The sequence below is a fragment of the Nerophis ophidion genome, linkage group LG20, assembly GCF_033978795.1.
Source record: "Nerophis ophidion isolate RoL-2023_Sa linkage group LG20, RoL_Noph_v1.0, whole genome shotgun sequence".
Lineage (NCBI taxonomy): Eukaryota > Metazoa > Chordata > Actinopteri > Syngnathiformes > Syngnathidae > Nerophis > Nerophis ophidion.
The window spans coordinates 37,185,031-37,205,716 of NC_084630.1; the positions used below are offsets into that span (position 1 = coordinate 37,185,031).

The 20,686-nt window shown below is 40.6% G+C and overlaps 1 protein-coding gene across 1 annotated transcript in view; it reads right to left on the reverse strand.

Annotated features, from left to right (window-relative positions):
* The window catches only part of frem3 (Fras1 related extracellular matrix 3), an 86,700-nt gene extending 80,786 nt beyond the window's left edge, over positions 1-5,914 (reverse strand). Inside the window, exon 1 of the mRNA XM_061881186.1 lies at positions 782-5,914. Coding sequence (XP_061737170.1) covers positions 782-5,783 — 5,002 coding nt within the window. The 5' untranslated portion in view covers positions 5,784-5,914. The remainder of the gene's footprint in view (positions 1-781) is intronic.
* Between the last annotated feature and the right edge of the window lie 14,772 nt (positions 5,915-20,686).

The following is a 20,686-nucleotide window of genomic DNA, read 5'->3' on the forward strand; positions in this document are numbered from 1 at the left end:
ACATTTTTGTTTTTCGGTTTCTTGTAAACATCAAAGAATAACTCTAATTCGCCTAGGAATTAATGTAATGTCATGTTTTTTATTAACACTGGCAACAATGTAGTCATGTTTCAGACCAGTGATTTTTAAACTGTGTTGTAGAATCACATCATTAAATATTCAAACACAGTATTACTATTAAAACCGTTTGTAATGTTACAGTGGCCAAAAATATTAAATATGCTTGTTAAATAAATGCTTTACCTTGTGTTTAATGATTATTTAGGCTTACTACGCTACTGTATTTTAATGTTGGTTATTATGGTGGTGAGCCAAGGGTTTTCTGAGGTGGTACTTTGTGAAAAAAGATTGAGAACCACTGGTGTAGGCTCTTCAGTGAACATAATTGACTCATTTTCGAAAGACATAGTTTCTGTACTTGACGAATGTACGTGTTTTAATTAAAAAAATATATATTTTTTTTAACGTTAAAGAAAAATTCTCAATAGTCATGTACAATGTTTTTGTAAACACTGAAGACAATTTCGTCTTGGGTAGACCAAATGCACATGTTGTATATTTGGTTACAATTTTAGTTATTTTCACTTAACCAAATTTGCAGCTACTTGTCAACTTTGAAGACAAATGAATTAACTTCACATTTTGTAATATTAGATTCATTGAAGACTATTTACTGTCTTCAATGATCTAATGCATGTTTTGGAAAGTTTCTAAATTGTGTGTGTGTGTTCAGTAGTGAAAGTTTTGTGAATGTTACGGAGATGTTACGTAATGAGCATACCTTGCGTGAAGGTCTCGATGCTGTCGTTGCCCTTGGCGAGGTTAATGATGAAGCCGTGCTGTGGTGCCTCAGACACAACATACTTCAGGACTTTCTGCTGACTGTCGCGGTCCTCCGATCGCAGGGCTTTGCTGGTGATCAGAAAGCCCATGTGTCCTGAGGGCAGGACCTTGAGCGAGGCTGCGGCCTTGTTGACCACAATCTGCGGCACGCCGTTGTCCACCGTGTTGATGTGAATAGTCATCATCTGGGGTTTGCGCGTGTCGTAGACTATGTCGGGGAAGACATAAAAGTCTCTGTGAGTGCCATCCGTGACAGTGAAGGAGAAGCTGTCTTCGTTGGTCTCTGTGCCGTCATGCTTGTAGCTGATCAGGTTCTCGTTCAGGTCCTGCTTGGTGAAAGTGGTGATAGATTGAGAGTTGTTGAAGAGCAGCTGCCCATGAACCGGCACCTGCGTAACAATGAAGCGCAAGAGGTTGTCCGGGGTGTCGCGGTCCTCCGCCGTTAGCTCGAATGGCGTGATGAGCTTAGTTTCGCCTTCTTCCACCACAAGATTGCTTATGGTCAAGATTGGCTTCTTATTATCGACATCAGTGATAGACACTCTGAATGTGCGGAAGACGGGGTTGTATCCGTCTGTCACCTCAAATTCGAAGCTGTCCATCTTCATTTCATCATCCGAGGTATGGATGTAGTAGATTTTGTTGCCAGCAAGCTGCAGTTGGGTGAAGGTGGAAATGGGAACACCCGGCTGGTCCGTGCACTCCAGATGGCCTCTGCTTGGGGCCCGAGTGATGCTAAAGCTGAGGAATTCATCAGGACTGTTGATGTCAGTGGTGCTAAGGAGGTCGGTCGTCAGAGTTACTCTTCCTCCTTCCTTGAGAGTCACGCCTTTGTTAATGACTTGTGGGAAGACCATGTCTATGCTTCCGATGTTGATGTAGAAGTAACGATCAATTAGGGCGTTGATGCCGTCCGTAACATCAAACTTCAACAAGTCTCGGATACCTTCCTGTCCAGTGTGCACATACTGGATGAGCTGTTTGTCGATTTCGACCTGCGTGAAGTTCATTCCCACTGTGATGTTCCCGATAACATCTCCAAACTTGGTGATGCGCTGAAGGTAGCCTTGGCCTGGACCATAGCGAACGATATAAACTAATGTGCTATCTTCGGAGTCCAGATCGGTGGCTTTCAAGATCCTGTTGCTAATGACTTTAGTCTCACCGATATCAACCTCAAGGCCGTCATTGATGGCCATTCTTGGTGTCTCGTCGTCAACAGGGATGACCATTATAAGGACTTTTTTTTCCACTTTGTGTTTCCCGTCCGTGAGCCTTATCACGAAGCTGTCCTCTGTGGTTTCCGAGTCATCATGTTCATAGACGATGTTTGACGCCTCCTTGATCTGTTCCAAGTCAAATCTTTCCACTGGGAGAGTACCAGTGCTGAGCTGCTGAACTATGACACCGTGCTTGGGATTTGTGATGATCTCAAAGTGCAATTCGTCATCAGGGATGTCGGCATCAGCTGCGTTTAGGATTGGTGTGTCAATGACCAGGCTCATTCCTTCCATCACTATAAACTCACGGATGAAAATTTCAGGCTTCTCATCATTGGATGGAATGATGATGATGGGGAAGAAATGACGATCGGAAAAGTTAATTCCATCCGAGCAGCGGAAGGTGAAGCGATCCTCCACAGGTTCCACGCCTTTATGAATGCTTTGTACATAATAAATATGCCCAATTGCCACATCTTTAATGCTAAATGCAGTGATGGCCGTACCTGCTCTTGATTTCTCAGAACCAGAAGCTGGGGAGATGTTCTCCACATAGCCGGAAGAGGGTTGGACGATGATGGTGCATAGGATGTCGTCACTATTTGTGTCGATATCTTCTGCTTGGATTTGGTCAAGAGAGATGACGTTTTTCTCGCCCTCCACCACAAAAAACTGCCCCCCGACGCTAACAATAGGCGGAATACTGTCAACTGGAAGGATGGTGACGTGGACTGTCACACCTTGGACCTTATTTCCACCCACCACCCACTGATCGGACAAATCAGACAAAGTGAGGTTGAAGGAGTCGTATTGTTTGACTGGTCCAATTTCACCAGAGGTGTGAACATACACCACCGCTCCATTGATGATGTCTGCTTGGGTAAACCTCTCAGCAGGGGCTCCGTTCACAAGGAGCTCACCCAGCCTGGGGGGTTCTTCTACTATGAACATGAGCATGAGGTCATCTGTGTCTTCATCTCGTCCCTGAATCACATTGCTTGTAATCTCCGTGGCTCCGTTTTCCAGCACATCAATTGACGCTCCGACCAGGCCTGCTGGAAGCATAACAGTGGGGGACTCATCATCCACGGGGTCCACACTGATCTTAATAGTGATGGGCACCTCATGGAATCCGTCGCTTACGTCCAGCTTTATGACATCGTTGAGGGACTCCTCGCCACCGTGGATGTAAGCTAGTCGTCCGTTTGCTACATCTTCCAGCACAAATGTTTCACCGTTTGACATGTCGATGCCTAAATATTGCAGATACCCATATTTGGGAATCTGGGTTACAGTAAAAACAATATTTTCATCATCTGTGTCGGTATCTGTGGCGTGCAGATCTTTGCTGGTAATCACATATGAACTTCTCTCCATAACAGTAAAACCTGTGTTTGTAATAACTGGGGGTTTGTTGTCAACCGGCTGCAGGAAAATGGTGAACAGTCCATCTGCCGTGTTACCGGAAGTGTCCTCCACCACAAATGTGAACTGAGCCACTTTAGGAGTGATGCCAAGCTCCTGGTTGGGAGGCCTGTAAGCAACTTTGTGGTGATTAACTTGTGCCTGTGTGAACTCTGTAATCACAATGTTAGGGTTGTCTGTCAGCACAATATCACCCAAGGGTTCTGCGTTGTTCTCATCAGTGTCAGTTGGAGGCTTAGTAATAGTGTACTTTAAGTCCCTGTCTTCTGAGTCTAGATCAATGTAGCCCAAATATGATTTTGTAAAGTATGTCAGCTCATATTCCTTGACTGTCATGTGAAGGGTGGTGCCAGGTGAGAGCTCCGGAGATAAGTCATCAATAGGGTGGATTTTGATGGTAAACAACTGTTCACCTGATTGATTCGGCGGATCGTTATCATCCTGGACCCGGAACACGTACTGATCAATTACAGTGGTGGTACTGTGGCTTCCGATGTGGCGATAGAAGAGCTTCCCGTCGAGGACATCTTGTTGAAACCATTCAGTCACCACCTGCTCAAACATCTCATCTGTCCCACTGAACTTCCAGAGAGAGGGGTCAGAGGGAGGTTCCACTTGTCTTAGCAGGAACTCCCCCACTGTGGAGTAAGGAGCCTCCAAGATGAACTTAATGGTGGAGTCTTCTGAGTCGATATCAGTGGCGCTCAAAATAAACGGCGATATCTGCATGACTTCCTTCTTGAAGAGCACTAGACCGGTGTTGGCGTTAATAATGGGCGGCTCGTCATCAGTGGGCACTATAGTGATTGGAAACAAGAATTCCACTTCATTCTTGCCGTCTGTCATGCGGAAAATAATATTGTCACTGTAGGTGTCGCTTCCGTCATGCTGGTACACAACAATACCGGCATCTAGATCGGCAGGTGTGAAGAATTTCCTGCGACCCCCAAACACGCTCAGTGTTCCGTGCTTCAAGCCATCAATGACGGTGATCGTCACGTCTTCTAGGTTATCTTCATCGCTGATCTCTAAATTTTGCACGCTAGAGAGAGGCCTGGACTGCCCCTCAAACAAGAGTTGCCCCGTGTTTTTGGTGGCCACGGGAGCCATTGTGTTCATGGGCTTCACCACTATCATAAAAGCAAAGGGGTCCGACACGGCACCATCTGTGTCGACGATTTCAAACTCCAGCTGGAAAATCCTCTCCACGTCAGAGTCCTCTGAAGGTGGTTTGTAAGCTATTTTGAGATCTTTCATGTCCCTCTGATAGAAAGAAGTGATGGGCATGTTCTGGTCGTCCGTGCTTATGATGTATCCATGTTGAGGGCTCAGTGGGGATGTGATGTTAAAGATTAAATCATCTGCATCAGACTCCACATCTTCTGCAGCCAACATGTCACTAGTAATTGCGGTCATCACAAATTGATCCACCTCCATCATCATCATGGACACAAAGCTTGGTTTCGGAGCGGTGTTCTCTGCACCTTCTCTGATTCTAACCATCATTTGGAAATGTTCCTGCATGATCGTGTTGCCCTCATTGTCCTGCAGCTCTACCATCATGGGGATATAGTCTCTATTTGGGGAATTGGTTTTAGCCACATGCTTGTAGCGAATGCCACGCTTCACAAACTCATCACAGTCTACCATTTGGCCGCTGGCGGGGTTGTTAATAAGAGTTCCATACCTGGGAAGACCTCCAGCGCCGACCAGTGTGGTGATCTTACACTGCGTTACCCCGTCTTCGTAGGAAAACTCCAGAGCCTTGTTGTCAATGGGGCTGCTGTCGCCGTTCAACTTTTCCACATTGATGGGCATATTCCTGGTGAGGATCTCCAGCTGCTGGAAAACTACCTCCACTTCTACCATGAACGGGATGATGACAGTGTCCGTCTGCGAGTCATAACGCAGCTGCAGCTTCACACGATCCTTGCTGGGGCTCCGGGATCCAAAATGAGTGTATTTCACTTCATCCGGCGCGAAGGAACATGGGAATTTCTTCGGGGTCAGCATCCCTGGTCTCTGCGATAGGGGGTCATTGTCCAGGACTGTGATGTGGCAGCGGTCTCCTGGTGCGACTTCTGTCACCAGGTCGTTCATGGGGTCCAAAAACACAGCTTTCCCTAATGGGACTCTAATCCCATTGTTGGCGATGATGATGTTGTCCTCATTAGGTCCAGGTCTGTACTGGTGAAGATGAGCTTGGTTGAAAGGATCCGTTCTGACTGAGGCCAGACAGACACTGAGAACAAACAGGAGGAATCTCCATTGTGGACTTTGCAGACATGCTGCCATGTCAACTTTTTTGTTGGCTTGAAATCCACAGATCAGTGGTAGCGAACAAAATCCAACAATGGGACAAAAAAAAAAAAGATTGTCTTCAGTGGTCCTCTCTGTCCTTACACCGACACAAGAGTGTGGTGAGTGCTGCAGGGGCTTTGCAGGTAATACTGAAATTGTAGCCAGGGACCCTCGCTGGCCCCTCCTCCGTGTCAGCACAGAGAAGCAGGGCTGGGGGGGGGGGGGGAACCTCCCCGCTGCCCCCATGGTTGGCTAAATTAAGAAAGACCATTGGACAAGGCTGTGAAAGTGCTCCTCCAACCAAGAAAAGACTTCTGTCCCTCTCTTTCTTTCCTTCAAAGAAGGGCAGAAGGGCAAATTTAGTCAAATGGACGCAATTGAGTTTGTGTGCGATTTTATATTTACATTTTTTTTTATTAAACTTTTATTTAATCAGGAAAAAATCCCATTTAGTTTAAAACAATATTTTTCAAGGGAATCCTGGCCAAGAGGCAGCAGGATTACACATAAAATGACATTCACATTACACATTAAAATGACAGCAAGGACATCAAGTAAAACAGTTGAAGATAACCGAGGCTCCTTCAAATGCTCTGTTTAGATTTAAAAGGAAAACTGTAATTAAATTAGAACATAACTGTACATATTTATATTTAACCACTTGTGTTCATTAATTCTTAACCATTGCGTTTGTTTCAATACTGATTAATAGGTTTTGTGAAATTTTCAATTATTTCAATGGCATTTTAATGATTTACTTCTATTAAAAAATATTTTATGGCATTGTATCGTGAATACTTGACAAATAACTTAAATAGTTATACAACTTTAAAAAGTTAATTCATTATTTGACCCATTTATATATTTCATGATGTTTTACATTGATTTACTGGCATTTTAGATTATGTAATAGTAATTGTAACTATTTAACATCATTTTGATTTCTTATTTTATTATGCTGGTGTAATGGTTGTCCATGTGTGTTTGCAAATGCAGACGAGATAGGCATATTGTATATGTATTGTTAGTTTTTTTCTTTTTCTCTTTCTTTTCTTTTTCTTTTAAATTGTAATTTTACTGCCTTTTTTTTTTTTACATCATGACCAGGGGACTACAGATGAAAACGAGCCTTCTGGCTAATTCTGGCTTTTTTAACCATGTGTAGTCATGTGTTTTATAAAATTACATTGTCCCCTTTGAAATAAACTAATCTAATCTAAACCCTCGTGAGCCCGAGAGGGACAAGCGGTACAAAATGGATGGATGTATCAATATTTTATAACCTTTTCAATGATTTATTAACATTTTTAACTATTTCCTGATATTTTAGATCATTTATTGCTTGTTTTAATTTACATATATAAATTTTTTTTGCACGACTAATATGTTTATTTTTTGACAATATATTTTGTGACCTTTTCAAAAATCTAAAGGCATTTCTAGTTATTTAAATGTATTTTTTTTACACATTTATTACATTTTCAATTATTGTATGGCATTTTAATTAAATGTTGTAATGCAGTGGTGTCCAAAGTGCGGTCCGGGGGCCAATTGCGGCCCCAGGTAATTTTTTTGACGGCCCCCACGGCACATTTCAAAAATAAAATTTAAAACATAAAAAGTGGTATAAAAGAGCAAAAGGGTGAAATGTAACAATAAAATTTTGCAATGTTTACTCTAATAACACAAAGCTGCCATGCAGGCTGTTTCTTTCTTTAAAAAAATAATAATGAATCAAAATCAATGTCATTATGAATTATTGACCTATTCAAGGCTCCAATTTTCCACTTTGAGATATTTTTTGCGGAAAATGTTGCATATTTTGTGTTTGCCATATAAAAACCTGAGCTGTTTTTTACAGAAGGGCCTAAAATTCACAAACAAAAAACATAAACAACAATAAAACTTATAATTGACGGATAAAGTTGAAGTTGATCTCGAGATTATTGTGTTAAAAGTAAACAGTAAAAAAATTTATAATTTATTTTTTAACACTTTAATGAGTAGGACCCTTTTGGATCCCCAATAATTTTAGTGTGATTTGTTTTTAAGTGTCATTGCTCCAAAAATAATAATGAAATAATCTGAAATATTCCACTTAAAAAAAATATTGGGTGATAATATTGTATATTTTGTATTTTTTTCCCCATCAAAAAACAGGGTTTTCTTTGACAAAAAGAGCATACAACTTAAATCTTTAAAATCATTATATTGACAGATGGTCCCAATGTTGATCTGGAGATTTTAAACTTGAATAATAATAAAACAAAATAATACTGAATAATGAGACATTTTTAATATTTTTTTGACCAAAACCGTTAGGGGTCCCCGGGATGAAGCCTGAGTGGAGGCCTAAATGTATATTGGTTATACATATATTGTATGATATATTGTATATAATTACTCAGTGGCCTAGTGGTTAGAGTGTCCGCCCTGAAATCGGTAGGTCGTAATTTCAAACCCCGGCCGAGTCATACCAAAGACTATAAAAATGGGAGCCATTACCTCCCTGCTTGGCACTCAGCATCAAGGGTTGGAATTGGGGGTTAAATCACCATAAATGATTTCCGGGCGCAGCACCGCTGCTGCTCACTGCTCCCCTCACCTCCTAGTGGGTGATCAAGGGTGATGGGTCAAATGCAGAATAATTTCGCCACATCTAGTCTGTGTGTGACAATCATTGCTACTTTATTGGTTTTTAGAATAAAAAATATCAAAATTGTGATTTTTCAGTCCGCGGCCCTAAGTGGAAAAAGTTTGGACGCCCCTGTCGTAATGCTACGGCACATTGAAAAGCATCTTGCAAAATATATAATGTATGTTTTTGTCATTTTTGGTTGCTCGTATGTAAGATAGAGCCCCAATCCTTGTCTTAGAGGTGAATTATGGTCCGAGTTCTGCTCAGTTGTTACGATGAGTGATTTACAAGCAACCCTAAAGTCGGCTTTTTACTTTAAAGTTTTTGCAAGTCAAACGTGGCAGCCTTCCACTTCTTGCCCCGAGCAACATTTAGTCAATAATAATACAGCAATTCAACATGCAAGACAGTAACTTTAACCCATCTTTTGGCTTATTTTTGTTCATTTTTGGACCCCCGGAAAGTCATGACATTTGGGTGTCTCAGGGACAAGAGCTGGGCATCAGCTGGGTGGGGGAACTCAAACAACTGGTCATACCATTAAAACATCTACATTTTCATTGCTTCGACCATCCAGTATGATTCCATGGATCAGCCAGCTTGTACGGTGGCTCCACACAAAGCGGGCGCAGTCATGGCAGATGAAATGTGTGCTCACAAGGTCATGTTTGGATAAAAATACCAGGTTGAGCACTTCATAACCTGCTTGCAAGATTTTCACACTCCAGTGTTTATTATTCATTTAAGATTTTTTTTTTTAATATGCAATCTGGCAGTGAAAGTCAATAAATGGCACAACAAAGTACTAACCATTTGTAAAGCTGATAATACAGTAAATGCTTTTACAGGCAACAGTGCGACTCACTCAACAAACCTCCCCTGAAAACATGTGGGCCAAAATAGCCAAGATGCCACTCGCATATTCTCTATCACACTTTTCACTTGCGCCTAGAAATAAATCTCCTCACTTGACCGGGGGTGGGCGGCCATAAATATAAAAAGAAGGGGGTCCATCCGGCCGCGAACAGTACGGGGTGGGTGGGGTGTAGCTATGGAAACAAATACACCAAACGAGCTTTTTATACTCCTGGATTTCACTCACATTCCCCACTACTGGCAGCGAGGCGTACTGTAGAATAAAATGCTCATTAATTATGTCTTTTTTAAATCCCTTCCACTGTAAGTGATTGGTCGACTGGGACTGGTGCCCTTTCACTAAAACAAGGCGGCCGTAAAGCCGTTCCATTGGCTTTTTTCAACGTGTTTATTGACAAGACTTTAAGGAGTGTGTGAAAGAGAAAGTCCAAAGCGGATCCAACACAGCAACGAGAGTCCCGTTCACAGCGGAGCCAGCAGGAAACCATCCCAAGCGGAGGCGGATCAGTAGCGCAGAGATGTCCCCAGCCGATACACAGGCAAGCAGTACATGGCCACCGGATCGGACCGGACCCCCTCCACAAGGGAGAGTGGGACATAAAAGAAAAAGAAAAGAAACGGCAGATCAACTGGTCTAAAAAGGGAGTCTATTTAAAGGCTAGAGTATACAAATGAGTTTTAAGGTGAGACTTAAATGCTTCTACTGAGGTGGCATCTCAAACTGTTACCGGGAGGGCATTCCAGAGTACTGGAGCCAGAACGGAAAACGCTCTATAGCCCGCAGACTTTTTTTGGGCTTTGGGAATCACTAATAAGCCGGAGTCCTTTGAACGCAGATTTCTTGCCGGGACATATGGTACAATACAATCGGCAAGATAGGATGGAGCTAGACCGTGTAGTATTTTATACGTAAGTAGTAAAACCTTAAAGTCACATCTTAAGTGCACAGGAAGCCAGTGCAGGTGAGCCAGTATAGGTATATATGTATGTATATATGTATATAAAGGTATATACAGTATAGGTATATATGTATGTATATATGTATATAAAGGTATATACAGTACAGGCGTAATGTGATCAAACTTTCTTGTTCTTGTCAAAAGTCTAGCAGCCGCATTTTGTACCAACTGTAATCTTTTAATGCTAGACATGGGGAGACCCGAAAATAATACGTTACAGTAGTCGAGGCGAGACGTAACAAACGCATGGATAATGATCTCAGCGTCTTTAGTGGACAGAATGGAGCGAATTTTAGCGATATTACGGAGATGAAAGAAGGCCATTTTAGTAACGCTTTTAATGTGTGCCTCAAAGGAGAGAGTCGGGTCGAAGATAATACCCAGGACTCTCGCGACTGTGTTGGATCCATTGTGGATTGAACTTTCACAGTATCATGTTAGACCCGCTCGACATCCATTGCTTTCCTCCTCTCCAAGGTTCTCATAGTCATCATTGTCACTGACGTCCCACTGGGTGTGAATTTTCCTTGCCCTTATGTGGGCCTACCGAGGATGTCGTAGTGGTTTGTGCAGCCCTTTGAGACACTAGTGATTTAGGGCTATATAAGTAAACATTGATTGATTGATTGATTGATAATGGTCAGGTTATATTAACTTTGTCAAGAATTTCCAAAATCATGACAAATATATTGAATAAATATGAAGCCAATTAATTAGGTTACTCAGTGGGAAATTATCCTTTATTAAAGTATTCATAACCTTTTTTTACATTTAAAATTCATGATTGTAAACAATTTTTAGGGTGCTGCAAAAGATTGCGAGTTTAAAAATGTTTTGGTTTATTTATTTTCATTGTAAATCGAGTCGTAATTTTCCAAAATGTATTTTTTCAAAAAAATGTATGGGTATATTTTTTTAAGAATGCTTTTTTTCCGCCACCTCTCCGCTTACTCTTACGTCAGCAACCAATGGGCGCTTTTGGAACATTTGTCCTGTTTTGAAAAGGTGTTATATTTTCCACAACAAATAATGTATCCATTCATTTCCTACCGCTTGTCCCTTTTGGGGTCGCGGTGGGTGCTGGAGCCTATCTAAGCTACATTCGGGCGGAAGGCGGTGTACACCCTGGACAAGTCGCCCCCTCATCACAGGGCCAACACAGATAGATATATTGCGAGAATTGATTTGAATCGGGAATTGTTAAATCAAGAATCGATTCTGAATTGAATCGTCACCCCAAGGACCCGAATTGAATCGTGATTTGTTGTAAGATTCACATCCATAATTATTATACTTAAGAAATGCTAATTGTTTCATTTTCCCCCACCAATTTATGTACTTTATGTACTTTTTAATGCTTAAATTGTATTTTTTAAATTTTAATGCTTTATTTAGTTTAAAAGCTTTTTTTTTTGTATTTATTTTCTAATCGAGTACTGAAAAAATGTGTCCTGCTTTTTAACCAACTGTGTCGAATTGCGTGTTTAATTTAGTCAAATTGCTGTCCACGTAAACATTTCAAATTATTTACACAGATTAGTTGAATCTGTAGTGTTGTATAGTCATGATTATACTCAAATATTGTCCTTTTTTGGAGTATACCTGCATGAAAAACATCTTACCTTAGCTACTATGATAATGTTAGCAAGCTAGCTAGTGTGTTAAAATGTTGGCGCAGCCCAGGTTGTAAATGAGAATGACCTATTAATAAAATTAGGTACAAGTCAACAACACTTTTTTTTTGGTCTTGTTGGCATTAGCTATTAAATGCCAAAATTAGGACCCCACAGCTAGCAATACATTTTTAAGCACATAAAACAGCGGCGATTGCTCTAAGACCGAATCAAATCGTGAGTTGTTGTAAGATTCACATCCATAATAATTAAACTTAAGGAATGTTAATTGTTTCATTTTATCCTGGCCAATTTATATACTTTTTGTACTTTAAATGTTTAAATTGTATTTTTGAAGTTTTAATCAATTTTTTTGTTGTTTAAATGATTTTCAAAAATGATTTAATGACACTATTATTTATTATATGTTATTTGTATTTATTCAATGTTTTTTTTTCTACTTATTTCAATGTTTTAGTTCACGACATTGCAATAGATTCAAAAGATTCACATCCATAATAATTAAACTTAAGGAATGTTAATTGTTTCATTTTATCCTGACCAATTTATATACTTTTTGTACTTTTAAATGTTTAAATTGTATTTTTGAAGTTTTAATCAATTTTTTTGTTGTTTAAATGATTTTCAAAAATGATTTGATGACACTATTATTTATTATATGTTATTTATATTTATTCAATGTTTTTTTTCTACTTATTTCAATGTTTTAGTTCACGACATTGCAATATATTTTAAAAATTACTAAATAATCTACTATTTTTTACATGATGGATATATTTACTTTGTGATCTAATAATGTATTTCGATGACATTGTTTTACATAATAACTAAATGATCAATTCACAAGAGTTTGGAGAAATATTATAAATGCTATTGTAAAGTTTTGAATCTACATTTTTTATCCATTTAATTTGTATTCATGTTTTAATCGAGTACTGAAAAAATGTAAAACAAAATAGTCCTGTTTTTTAACCAACTGTGTCGAATTGCGTGTATAATTTTGTGAAATTGCTGCACATGTAAAAATTTAGAAAAAATTACACAGATTACTTGAATCTGTGGTGTCATATAGTCATGGTTTTACTCAAATATTGTCCTTTTTACTTTTATACCCGTATGAAAAACATCTTGCCTTAGCTACTATGATAATGTTAGCAAGATAGCTAATGTGTTAAAATGTTGGCGCAGCCCAGGTTGTAAATGAGAATGACCTATTAATGAAATTAGGTACAAGTCATCTATGCTTTTTTTGGTCTTGTTGGCATAAGCTATTAACTGCCAAAATGAAAGACCCCACAGCTGCAATACATTTTTTAAGGACATAGAGCATACTGTATTTAAGTTCCAACAATAATGAATGTAGTTTATGTCAGAAGATAAGAGCTGAGCCACCCTAAATCACAGACACATTCCACTGACAGAAGCTTGAGTCCATGTTTTCACTTTATGAGGGCGGCAATTTTCGCCGATCATTTCTGGCATTCTGAACATGGCCGTCCGTCTTATCGCTGGGGAACATCTTTAAGATGGGGCGTTGGCTCCAGCTGTGCAGGACACTTTGTAGATGTCCATCACGCCACGGTGGGTTAACAACGTGTAAACGGTCTTAGGTTGAAATGACTGATGGTTCTGTCTTTACGATCTAGTCTACGAAGAAGTGGCCATTTCTTGCTATAGTGGGTTTGAATGTACTAAGCAGGAGGAGTTGACTCTGGCAAGATGTACTCTGCTAAACATCCGTCCTGTAAATACACACGACATATAAATAGACGGCCATACTGAGACCGGAGACATTTGGAAGGCAGGAAGAAGAGATTTGTGTTCTGTTGCAATGCGGGCTTTGATGCGGGCTGTCCGGGATTGCGGTCAGCTGGCACACCTTCCCACCCGCCCGATGGTGAATTCAAAGGTCCTGGTTGGTATACACTGGCGAGGCCCATGGAAACAGGCTGTTAAAAACTGCTGGACATAACCAGACACTCGGAAGTACACTACATGGCCAGAAGTATTTGGCAACCGGCCTTGACTCACGTATGAACTCGAGGTGCCATACCTTTCTTAACCCATAGGGTTCAATATGATGTCGGTCTACCTTTTAGACTTAAACAACTTAGAGTTAAACAAACTTTAAAGGCCTACTGAAATGAGATTTTCTTATTCAAACAGGGATAGCAGGTCCATTCTATGTGTCATACTTGATCATTTCGCTATATTGCCATATTTTTGCTGAAAGGATTTAGTAGAGAACATCCACGATAAATTCACAACTTTTGGTCGCTAATAAAAAAGCCTTGCCTGTACCGGAAGTAGCAGACGATGTGCGCGTGACGTCACGGGTTGTGGAGCTCCTCACATCTGAACATTGTTTACAATCATGGCCACCAGCAGCAAGAGCGATTCGGACCGAAAACGCGACGTTTTCCCAATTAATTTGAGCGAGGATGAAAGATTCGTGGATGAGGAAAGTGAGAGTGAAGGACTAGAAAAAAATAAAATGAAAGACGAGGGCAGTGGGAGCGATTCAGATGTTATTAGACACATTTACTAGGATAATTCTGGAAAATCCCCTATCTGCTTATTGTGTTACTAGTGTTTTAGTGAGATTATATGGTCGTACCTGTACAACCTAAAGGTCGGCCCTGCACCTTTCTTCAGCACCAGTCGACGGGTGGTGGCGATGCCCATCTCTGCCCTTCGCCAGGGACCCTCTTCGAAACACGATCTTTCAAAATGTACACTGTACTTTGTTCGTGTGGTCCAATCCAACCGTGTTCGCTTGACATCTCTGTTCCATAGTAAAGCTTGACTGTCATCTTTCGGGAATGTAAACAATGAAACACCGGCTGTGTTTGTGTTGCTAAAGCCGGCCGCAATACACCGCTTGCCACCTACAGCTTTCTTCTTTGATGTCTCCATTGTCCATTGAACAAATTGCAATAGATTCAGCAACACAGATGTCCAGAATACTGTGGAATTTCATGATGAAAACAGACTATCTAATAGCTGGGAACGATGCTGGAACAAAATGTCCTCGACAATGCGCACGCGTCATCATACCGAGACGTTTCAGCTTGATATTTCGGCGTGAAATTTAAAATTGCAATTAAGTAAACTAAAGCGGCCGTATTGGCATGTGTTGCAATGTTAATATTTCATCATTGATATATAAACTATCAGACTGCGTGGTGGCTAGTAGTGGCTTTCAGTAGGCCTTTAATGATCCACAAGGAAAATTGTTCCACACAGTATCTCAGTTACAGATGATTGAAATGACAATGCAGGTCTAAAATAGACCAACAGCAATATAAATATAACATCCATCCATCCATTTTATACCGCTTATTCCCATTGGGGTCAGGTGGGGCGCTGGTGCCTATCTCAGCTACAAACGGCCGGAAGGCAGTATACACCCTGGACAAGTCGCCACCTCATCACAGGGCCAACACAGATAGACCGACAACATTCTCACTCACATTCACACACTAGGGACCATTTAGTGTAGCCAATCTAAATATAACATATATATGCAATATTTACATAATATTTGTACAGTATAGGATATATACTGATATATTATATGTTTATATCATATACCGTATTTTTCGGACTATAAGTCGCAGTTTTTTTCATAGTTTGGCCGGGGGTGCGACATATACTCCGGAGCGACTTATGTGTGAAATTATTAACACATTACCGTAAAATATCAAATAATATTATTTATCTCATTCGCGGAAGAAACGAAGAAAATGTCAGCAATCGCCACACACACGTCAACCAATAAGAATTTGGCGGGGGAGGGTCATGGCAGAAGAGTATTGTGGGTCATGGAATGCTAACTGCTATATGCTATATGCTATCGTTGGCGGTAACTTATAAAAAGTGAGAAGGGCTGAACAAAAATAGCAGCGAAAAGGAAATCATGTAGTGCAGATTACAAGCTGGACGTAGTGAAATATGCAGCAGAAAAGGACAAGAGGAAGCGGCGCATACCTTTGGAGTTGGCAGAGTTGTTTAGAAGCCACATCCAGGAAGAAGATTTCATGGGATTTATGGATTAGGAGTGAGAGATAGTTTGTTCCATATGTTAAAGTTATTTGAATGATGCCTTTGCTAAGTGCCGGAGTGAGAAGAGGTTTTAAAATAATTAGCTCCCTGGCGGCAATTCAAGGAAATACGGTAGTCATTTTATATATTGCACAGAGACAAACCCGCGATCAATCGTGTATATCGATATATCGCCCAGCCCTATTTACAATATTACAGTATATGTAAGAGCTGCAGCAGAAAATAGACATTATAAAGAAAGAGAAGTAGCAAACATAGAAGGTGTCAGGTAGTAGACATCATCTATTGCTGTATGGCGAGTGATTGTACAGCCTAATGGAGTGCGGAATGAAGGAGTTCTTCAATCCAACCATTTTGCAGCTATTACAGCTTCAACTCCTCTGGGAAGGCTGTCCACAAGGTTGCGGGGTGTGTTTATAGGAATTTTACACCATTCGTCCAAAAGCACATTGGTGAGGCCGCACACTGATGTTGGTCGAGAAGGTCTGGCTCTCAGTCGCCGTTCTAATTCATCCCAAAGGTGTTCTATCGGGTTCAGGTCAGGACTCTGTGCAGGCCAGTCAAGTTCATCCAGACCAGACTCTGTCATCCATGTCTTTGTGGACCTTGGTTTGTGCACTGGTGCACAGTCAAGTTGGAAGAGGAAGGGGCCCGCTCCAAGCTGTTCCCACATTGTTGGGAGCATGGAATTGTCCAAAACTTTTTCTCCTGGCAACCTCCAAACCCAGACTCGTCTATCAGATTGCCAGATGGAAAAGCGTGATTCATGGTCCCACTGCTCTAGAGTCCAGACATGCTTTACACCACTGCATCCGACGCTTTGCATTGGACTTGGTGATGTATGACTTAGATCCAGCCGCTCAGCCATGGAAACCCATTCCATGAAGCCCTTGCGTACTGTACGTGGGCTAATTGGAAGGTCGCATGAAGTTTGGAGCTCATTAGCAACTGACTGTGCAGAAAGTCTTTGCACTATGCGCTTCAGCATCCGCTGACCCCTCTTTGTAAGTTTATGTGGCCTACAACTTGGTGGCTGACTTGCTGTTGTTCCCAAACTCTTCCATCTTCTTATAATAAAGCCGACAGTTGACTTTGGAATATTTAGGAGCGAGGAAATTTCACGACTGGATTTGTTGCACTGGTGATATCCTGTGACAGATCCACGCTGGAAATCACTGTTTGTAGAAACAGTCTCCATGCCTAAGTGCTTGATTTTTAATACATGACTTGACTTTATTTATTCAGGCTTGCAGTGGAGCCAAGGTCCCACTGAAAAAACAGCTGAACTTTACAATAGATATCAAACAAACAACAATAAAAAATGAAAAGAACAAACAGTATTTAAAAGATTTTGAACATCCTCAGGGCAGCAGCAGCATGGAAACTGTTAGCATTCTGGTATATAACTATATTACTTATTTAATTAGTGTCATTATACAGCTTAATTGCAGCGTGCAGGGTACAGTTTTTAAGTCTCTTTGTCTTTGCTCTGGGCTCGGGTTCAGCCAGCTTATTATGTTGGTTCCTCAATGTCCTGGCAGTGTGGCTACCTCGTGCCCAGGCCAAGTGATTAGAACACCTGATTCTCTTTATTGCCAAAAGTATTTTGGCAATAAAGTGTACATCACAGCAAACATAAACCACCTGATTGGAGATACATGCTTTCCATCATGCAGTCATCTGCTGAATCCCACAGAGCAGTGGTTCTCCAACTTCTTTCACCAAGTACCCCCTCAGAAAACCCTTGGCTCTCTGATGTAGTAGGCCTAAGTATTCACTAAAAACAAGGCATCGGTTTTATTTAACAAGTACATTTAGTATTTTAGGCCACGGTAGCAATTTGAACAGTAACACTGTGTTAAAATATAGGAAAATATAACACAAAAATAAATCTCTTTAATCAAAAGATTTTTTTTTGGTTGGGCAGTGCGGCTCAGTTGGCAGGATGGCCCCACTTGAGGGTTCCAGGTTTGATTCCCGCTTCCACCATCCTAGACATAATCCTTCTTCATGGGCAAAACATTTTACCCACCTGCTCCCAGTGCCACCCGCGCCGGTTTAAATGTAGCTTAAATATGTAGGTAATGGGTCTCGCTTGGTGAATCGCTTTGAGTCTCTTGAGAAAAAGCGCTATATAAATATAATTCTCTTTTCACTTCATTCCCTTTACCACTAGATGGAGCCCGCATACCAGTAGTGGCAGAGTGGTATATAATGGCCAACTAAACAACAGGCGTCATGACTGCCACTAAGGACGTGTGCGCCTCTGCTTGGAAGCATGCCATTGATGTCGTTTTGGTGTTAGTTTCTCTGACGAAACTAACCAAAATTATATGTCTATACAAACGCTATATCAGAAGTTCTCAAATGGGGGCACTTGAAGGTATGCCAAAGGGTACGTGAGATTTTTTTTAAATATTCTAAAAATAGCAATTCAAAAATAGCTTCACGGTGGCAGAGGGGTTAGTGCGTCTGCCTCACAATACGAAGGTCCTGCAGTCCTGGGTTCAAATCCAGGCTCGGGATCTTTCTGTGTGGAGTTTGCATGTTCTCCCCGTGAATGCGTGGGTTCCCTCCGGGTACTCCGGCTTCCTCCCACTTCCAAAGACATGCACCTGGGGATAGGTTGATTGGCAACACTAAATTGTCCCTAGTGTGTGAATGTGAGTGTGAATGTTGTCTGTCTATCTGTGTTGGCCCTGCGATGAGGTGGCGACTTGTCCAGGGTGTACCCCGCCTTCCGCCCGATTGTAGCTGAGATAGGCGCCAGCGCCCCCCGCGACCCCAAAAGGGAATAAGCGGTAGAAAATGGATGGATGGATAAAAATAGCAACAATTCAACAATCCTTTATGAATATATTTATTGAATAATACTTCAACAAAATATGAATGTAAGTTCATAAAGTGTGAAAAGAAATGCAACAATGCAATATTCAGTGTTGACAGCTAGATTTTTTGTGGACATGTTCCATAAATATTGATGTGAAGTGAAGTGAATTATATTTATATAGCGCTTTTCTCTAGTGACTCAAAGCGCTTTACATAGTGAAACCCAATATCTAAGTTACATTTAAACCAGTGTGGGTGGCACTGGGAGCAGGTGGGTAAAGTGTCTTGCCTAAGGACACAACGGCAGTGACTAGGATGGCGGAAGCGGGAATCGAACCTGCAACCCTCAAGTTGCTGGCACGGCCACTCTACCAACCGAGCTATACCCCCCTGTTAAAGATTTCTTTTTTTGTGAAGAAATGTTTAGAAGTAAGTTGATGAATCCAGATGGATCTCTATTACAATCCCCAAAGAGGGCACTTTAAGGTGATGATTACTTCTATGTGGAGAAATCTGCATTTAGAATTGAATCACTTGTTTATTTTTCAACAAGTTTTTAGTTATTTTTATATCTTTTTTTCCAAATAGTTCAAGAAAGACCGCTACAAATGAGCAATATTTTGCACTGTTATACAATTTAATAAATCAGAAACTGATGACATAGTGCTGTATTTTACTTCTTTATCTCTTTTTTGCAACCAAAAGTCCTTTAATCTGATTAGGGGGTACTTGAATTAAAAAAATGTTCACAGGGGGTACATCACTGAAAAAAGGCTGAGAACCACTGCACTATATTGCCAAAAGTGTTTGGCCACCCATCCAAATGATGCAAATCAGGTGCCCTTATCACTTGGCAGGGTGTATAAACTCAAGTACTTATGCATGGAGACTGTTTTTACAAACATTAGTGAAAGAATGGGCCGCTTTTAGTGATTCCCAGCGTGGAACTGTCATAGGATGCTACCTGTGCAACAAATCCAGTCGTGAAATTTCCTTGCTCCTAAATATTCCAAAATCAACTTTATTATAGGAAAAGTGAAGAGTTTGGGAACAACAGCAAGTCAGCCACAAAGTGGTTGGCCACATAAACTGACAGAGAGGTCAGCAGATGCTGAAGCGCATAGTGCAAAGACTTTCTGCACAGTCAGTTGCTACGGAGCTCCAAACTTCATGTGACCTTCCAATTAGCCCACGTACAGTATGCAGAGAGCTTCATGGAATGTGTTTCCATGGCTGAGCGGCTGTATCTAAGCCATACATGGCCAAGTCCAATGCAAAGCGTGGGATGCAGTGGTGTAAAGCATGCCACCACTGGACTCTAGAACAGTGGAGACGCCTTCTCTGGACTGATTAATCAAGATTTTCCATCTGGCAATCTGATGGACTAGTCTGGGTTTGAAGGTTTCCAGGAGAACGCTACATTTCAGACTGCATTGTGACTATATATATATATATATATATATATATATATATATATATATATATATATATATATATCTATATCAGTGTATATTTACTTCTTATTCAACTTTTTTTTATTGATTCTCAAAAATGATGACTCGATTTAGAATCTGAATGAATAGATTTAGATGTGAATGGACTTTTTGGAGCACTCCTACTACATAGTATCTATGTAGTTACTGTAATAAACACTATCATCAAATTTAATTTTGTTATTTGTAAAAACAGAGACAAACAATTGGAGATACATGTCTCTCAAAACATTTGTTTTAAATTATAATATATTTTTATTTTAAATTTACATAAATATTGCTTTTAGATGGAAGCATTTAAAGAACGTGGACATGTGATACACCTTTGAACATTACCTTGTACAACAATATGCAGAATCCCAAGTACAAATACAGCGCTCACTAAAAGAAGACAAAGCAGATG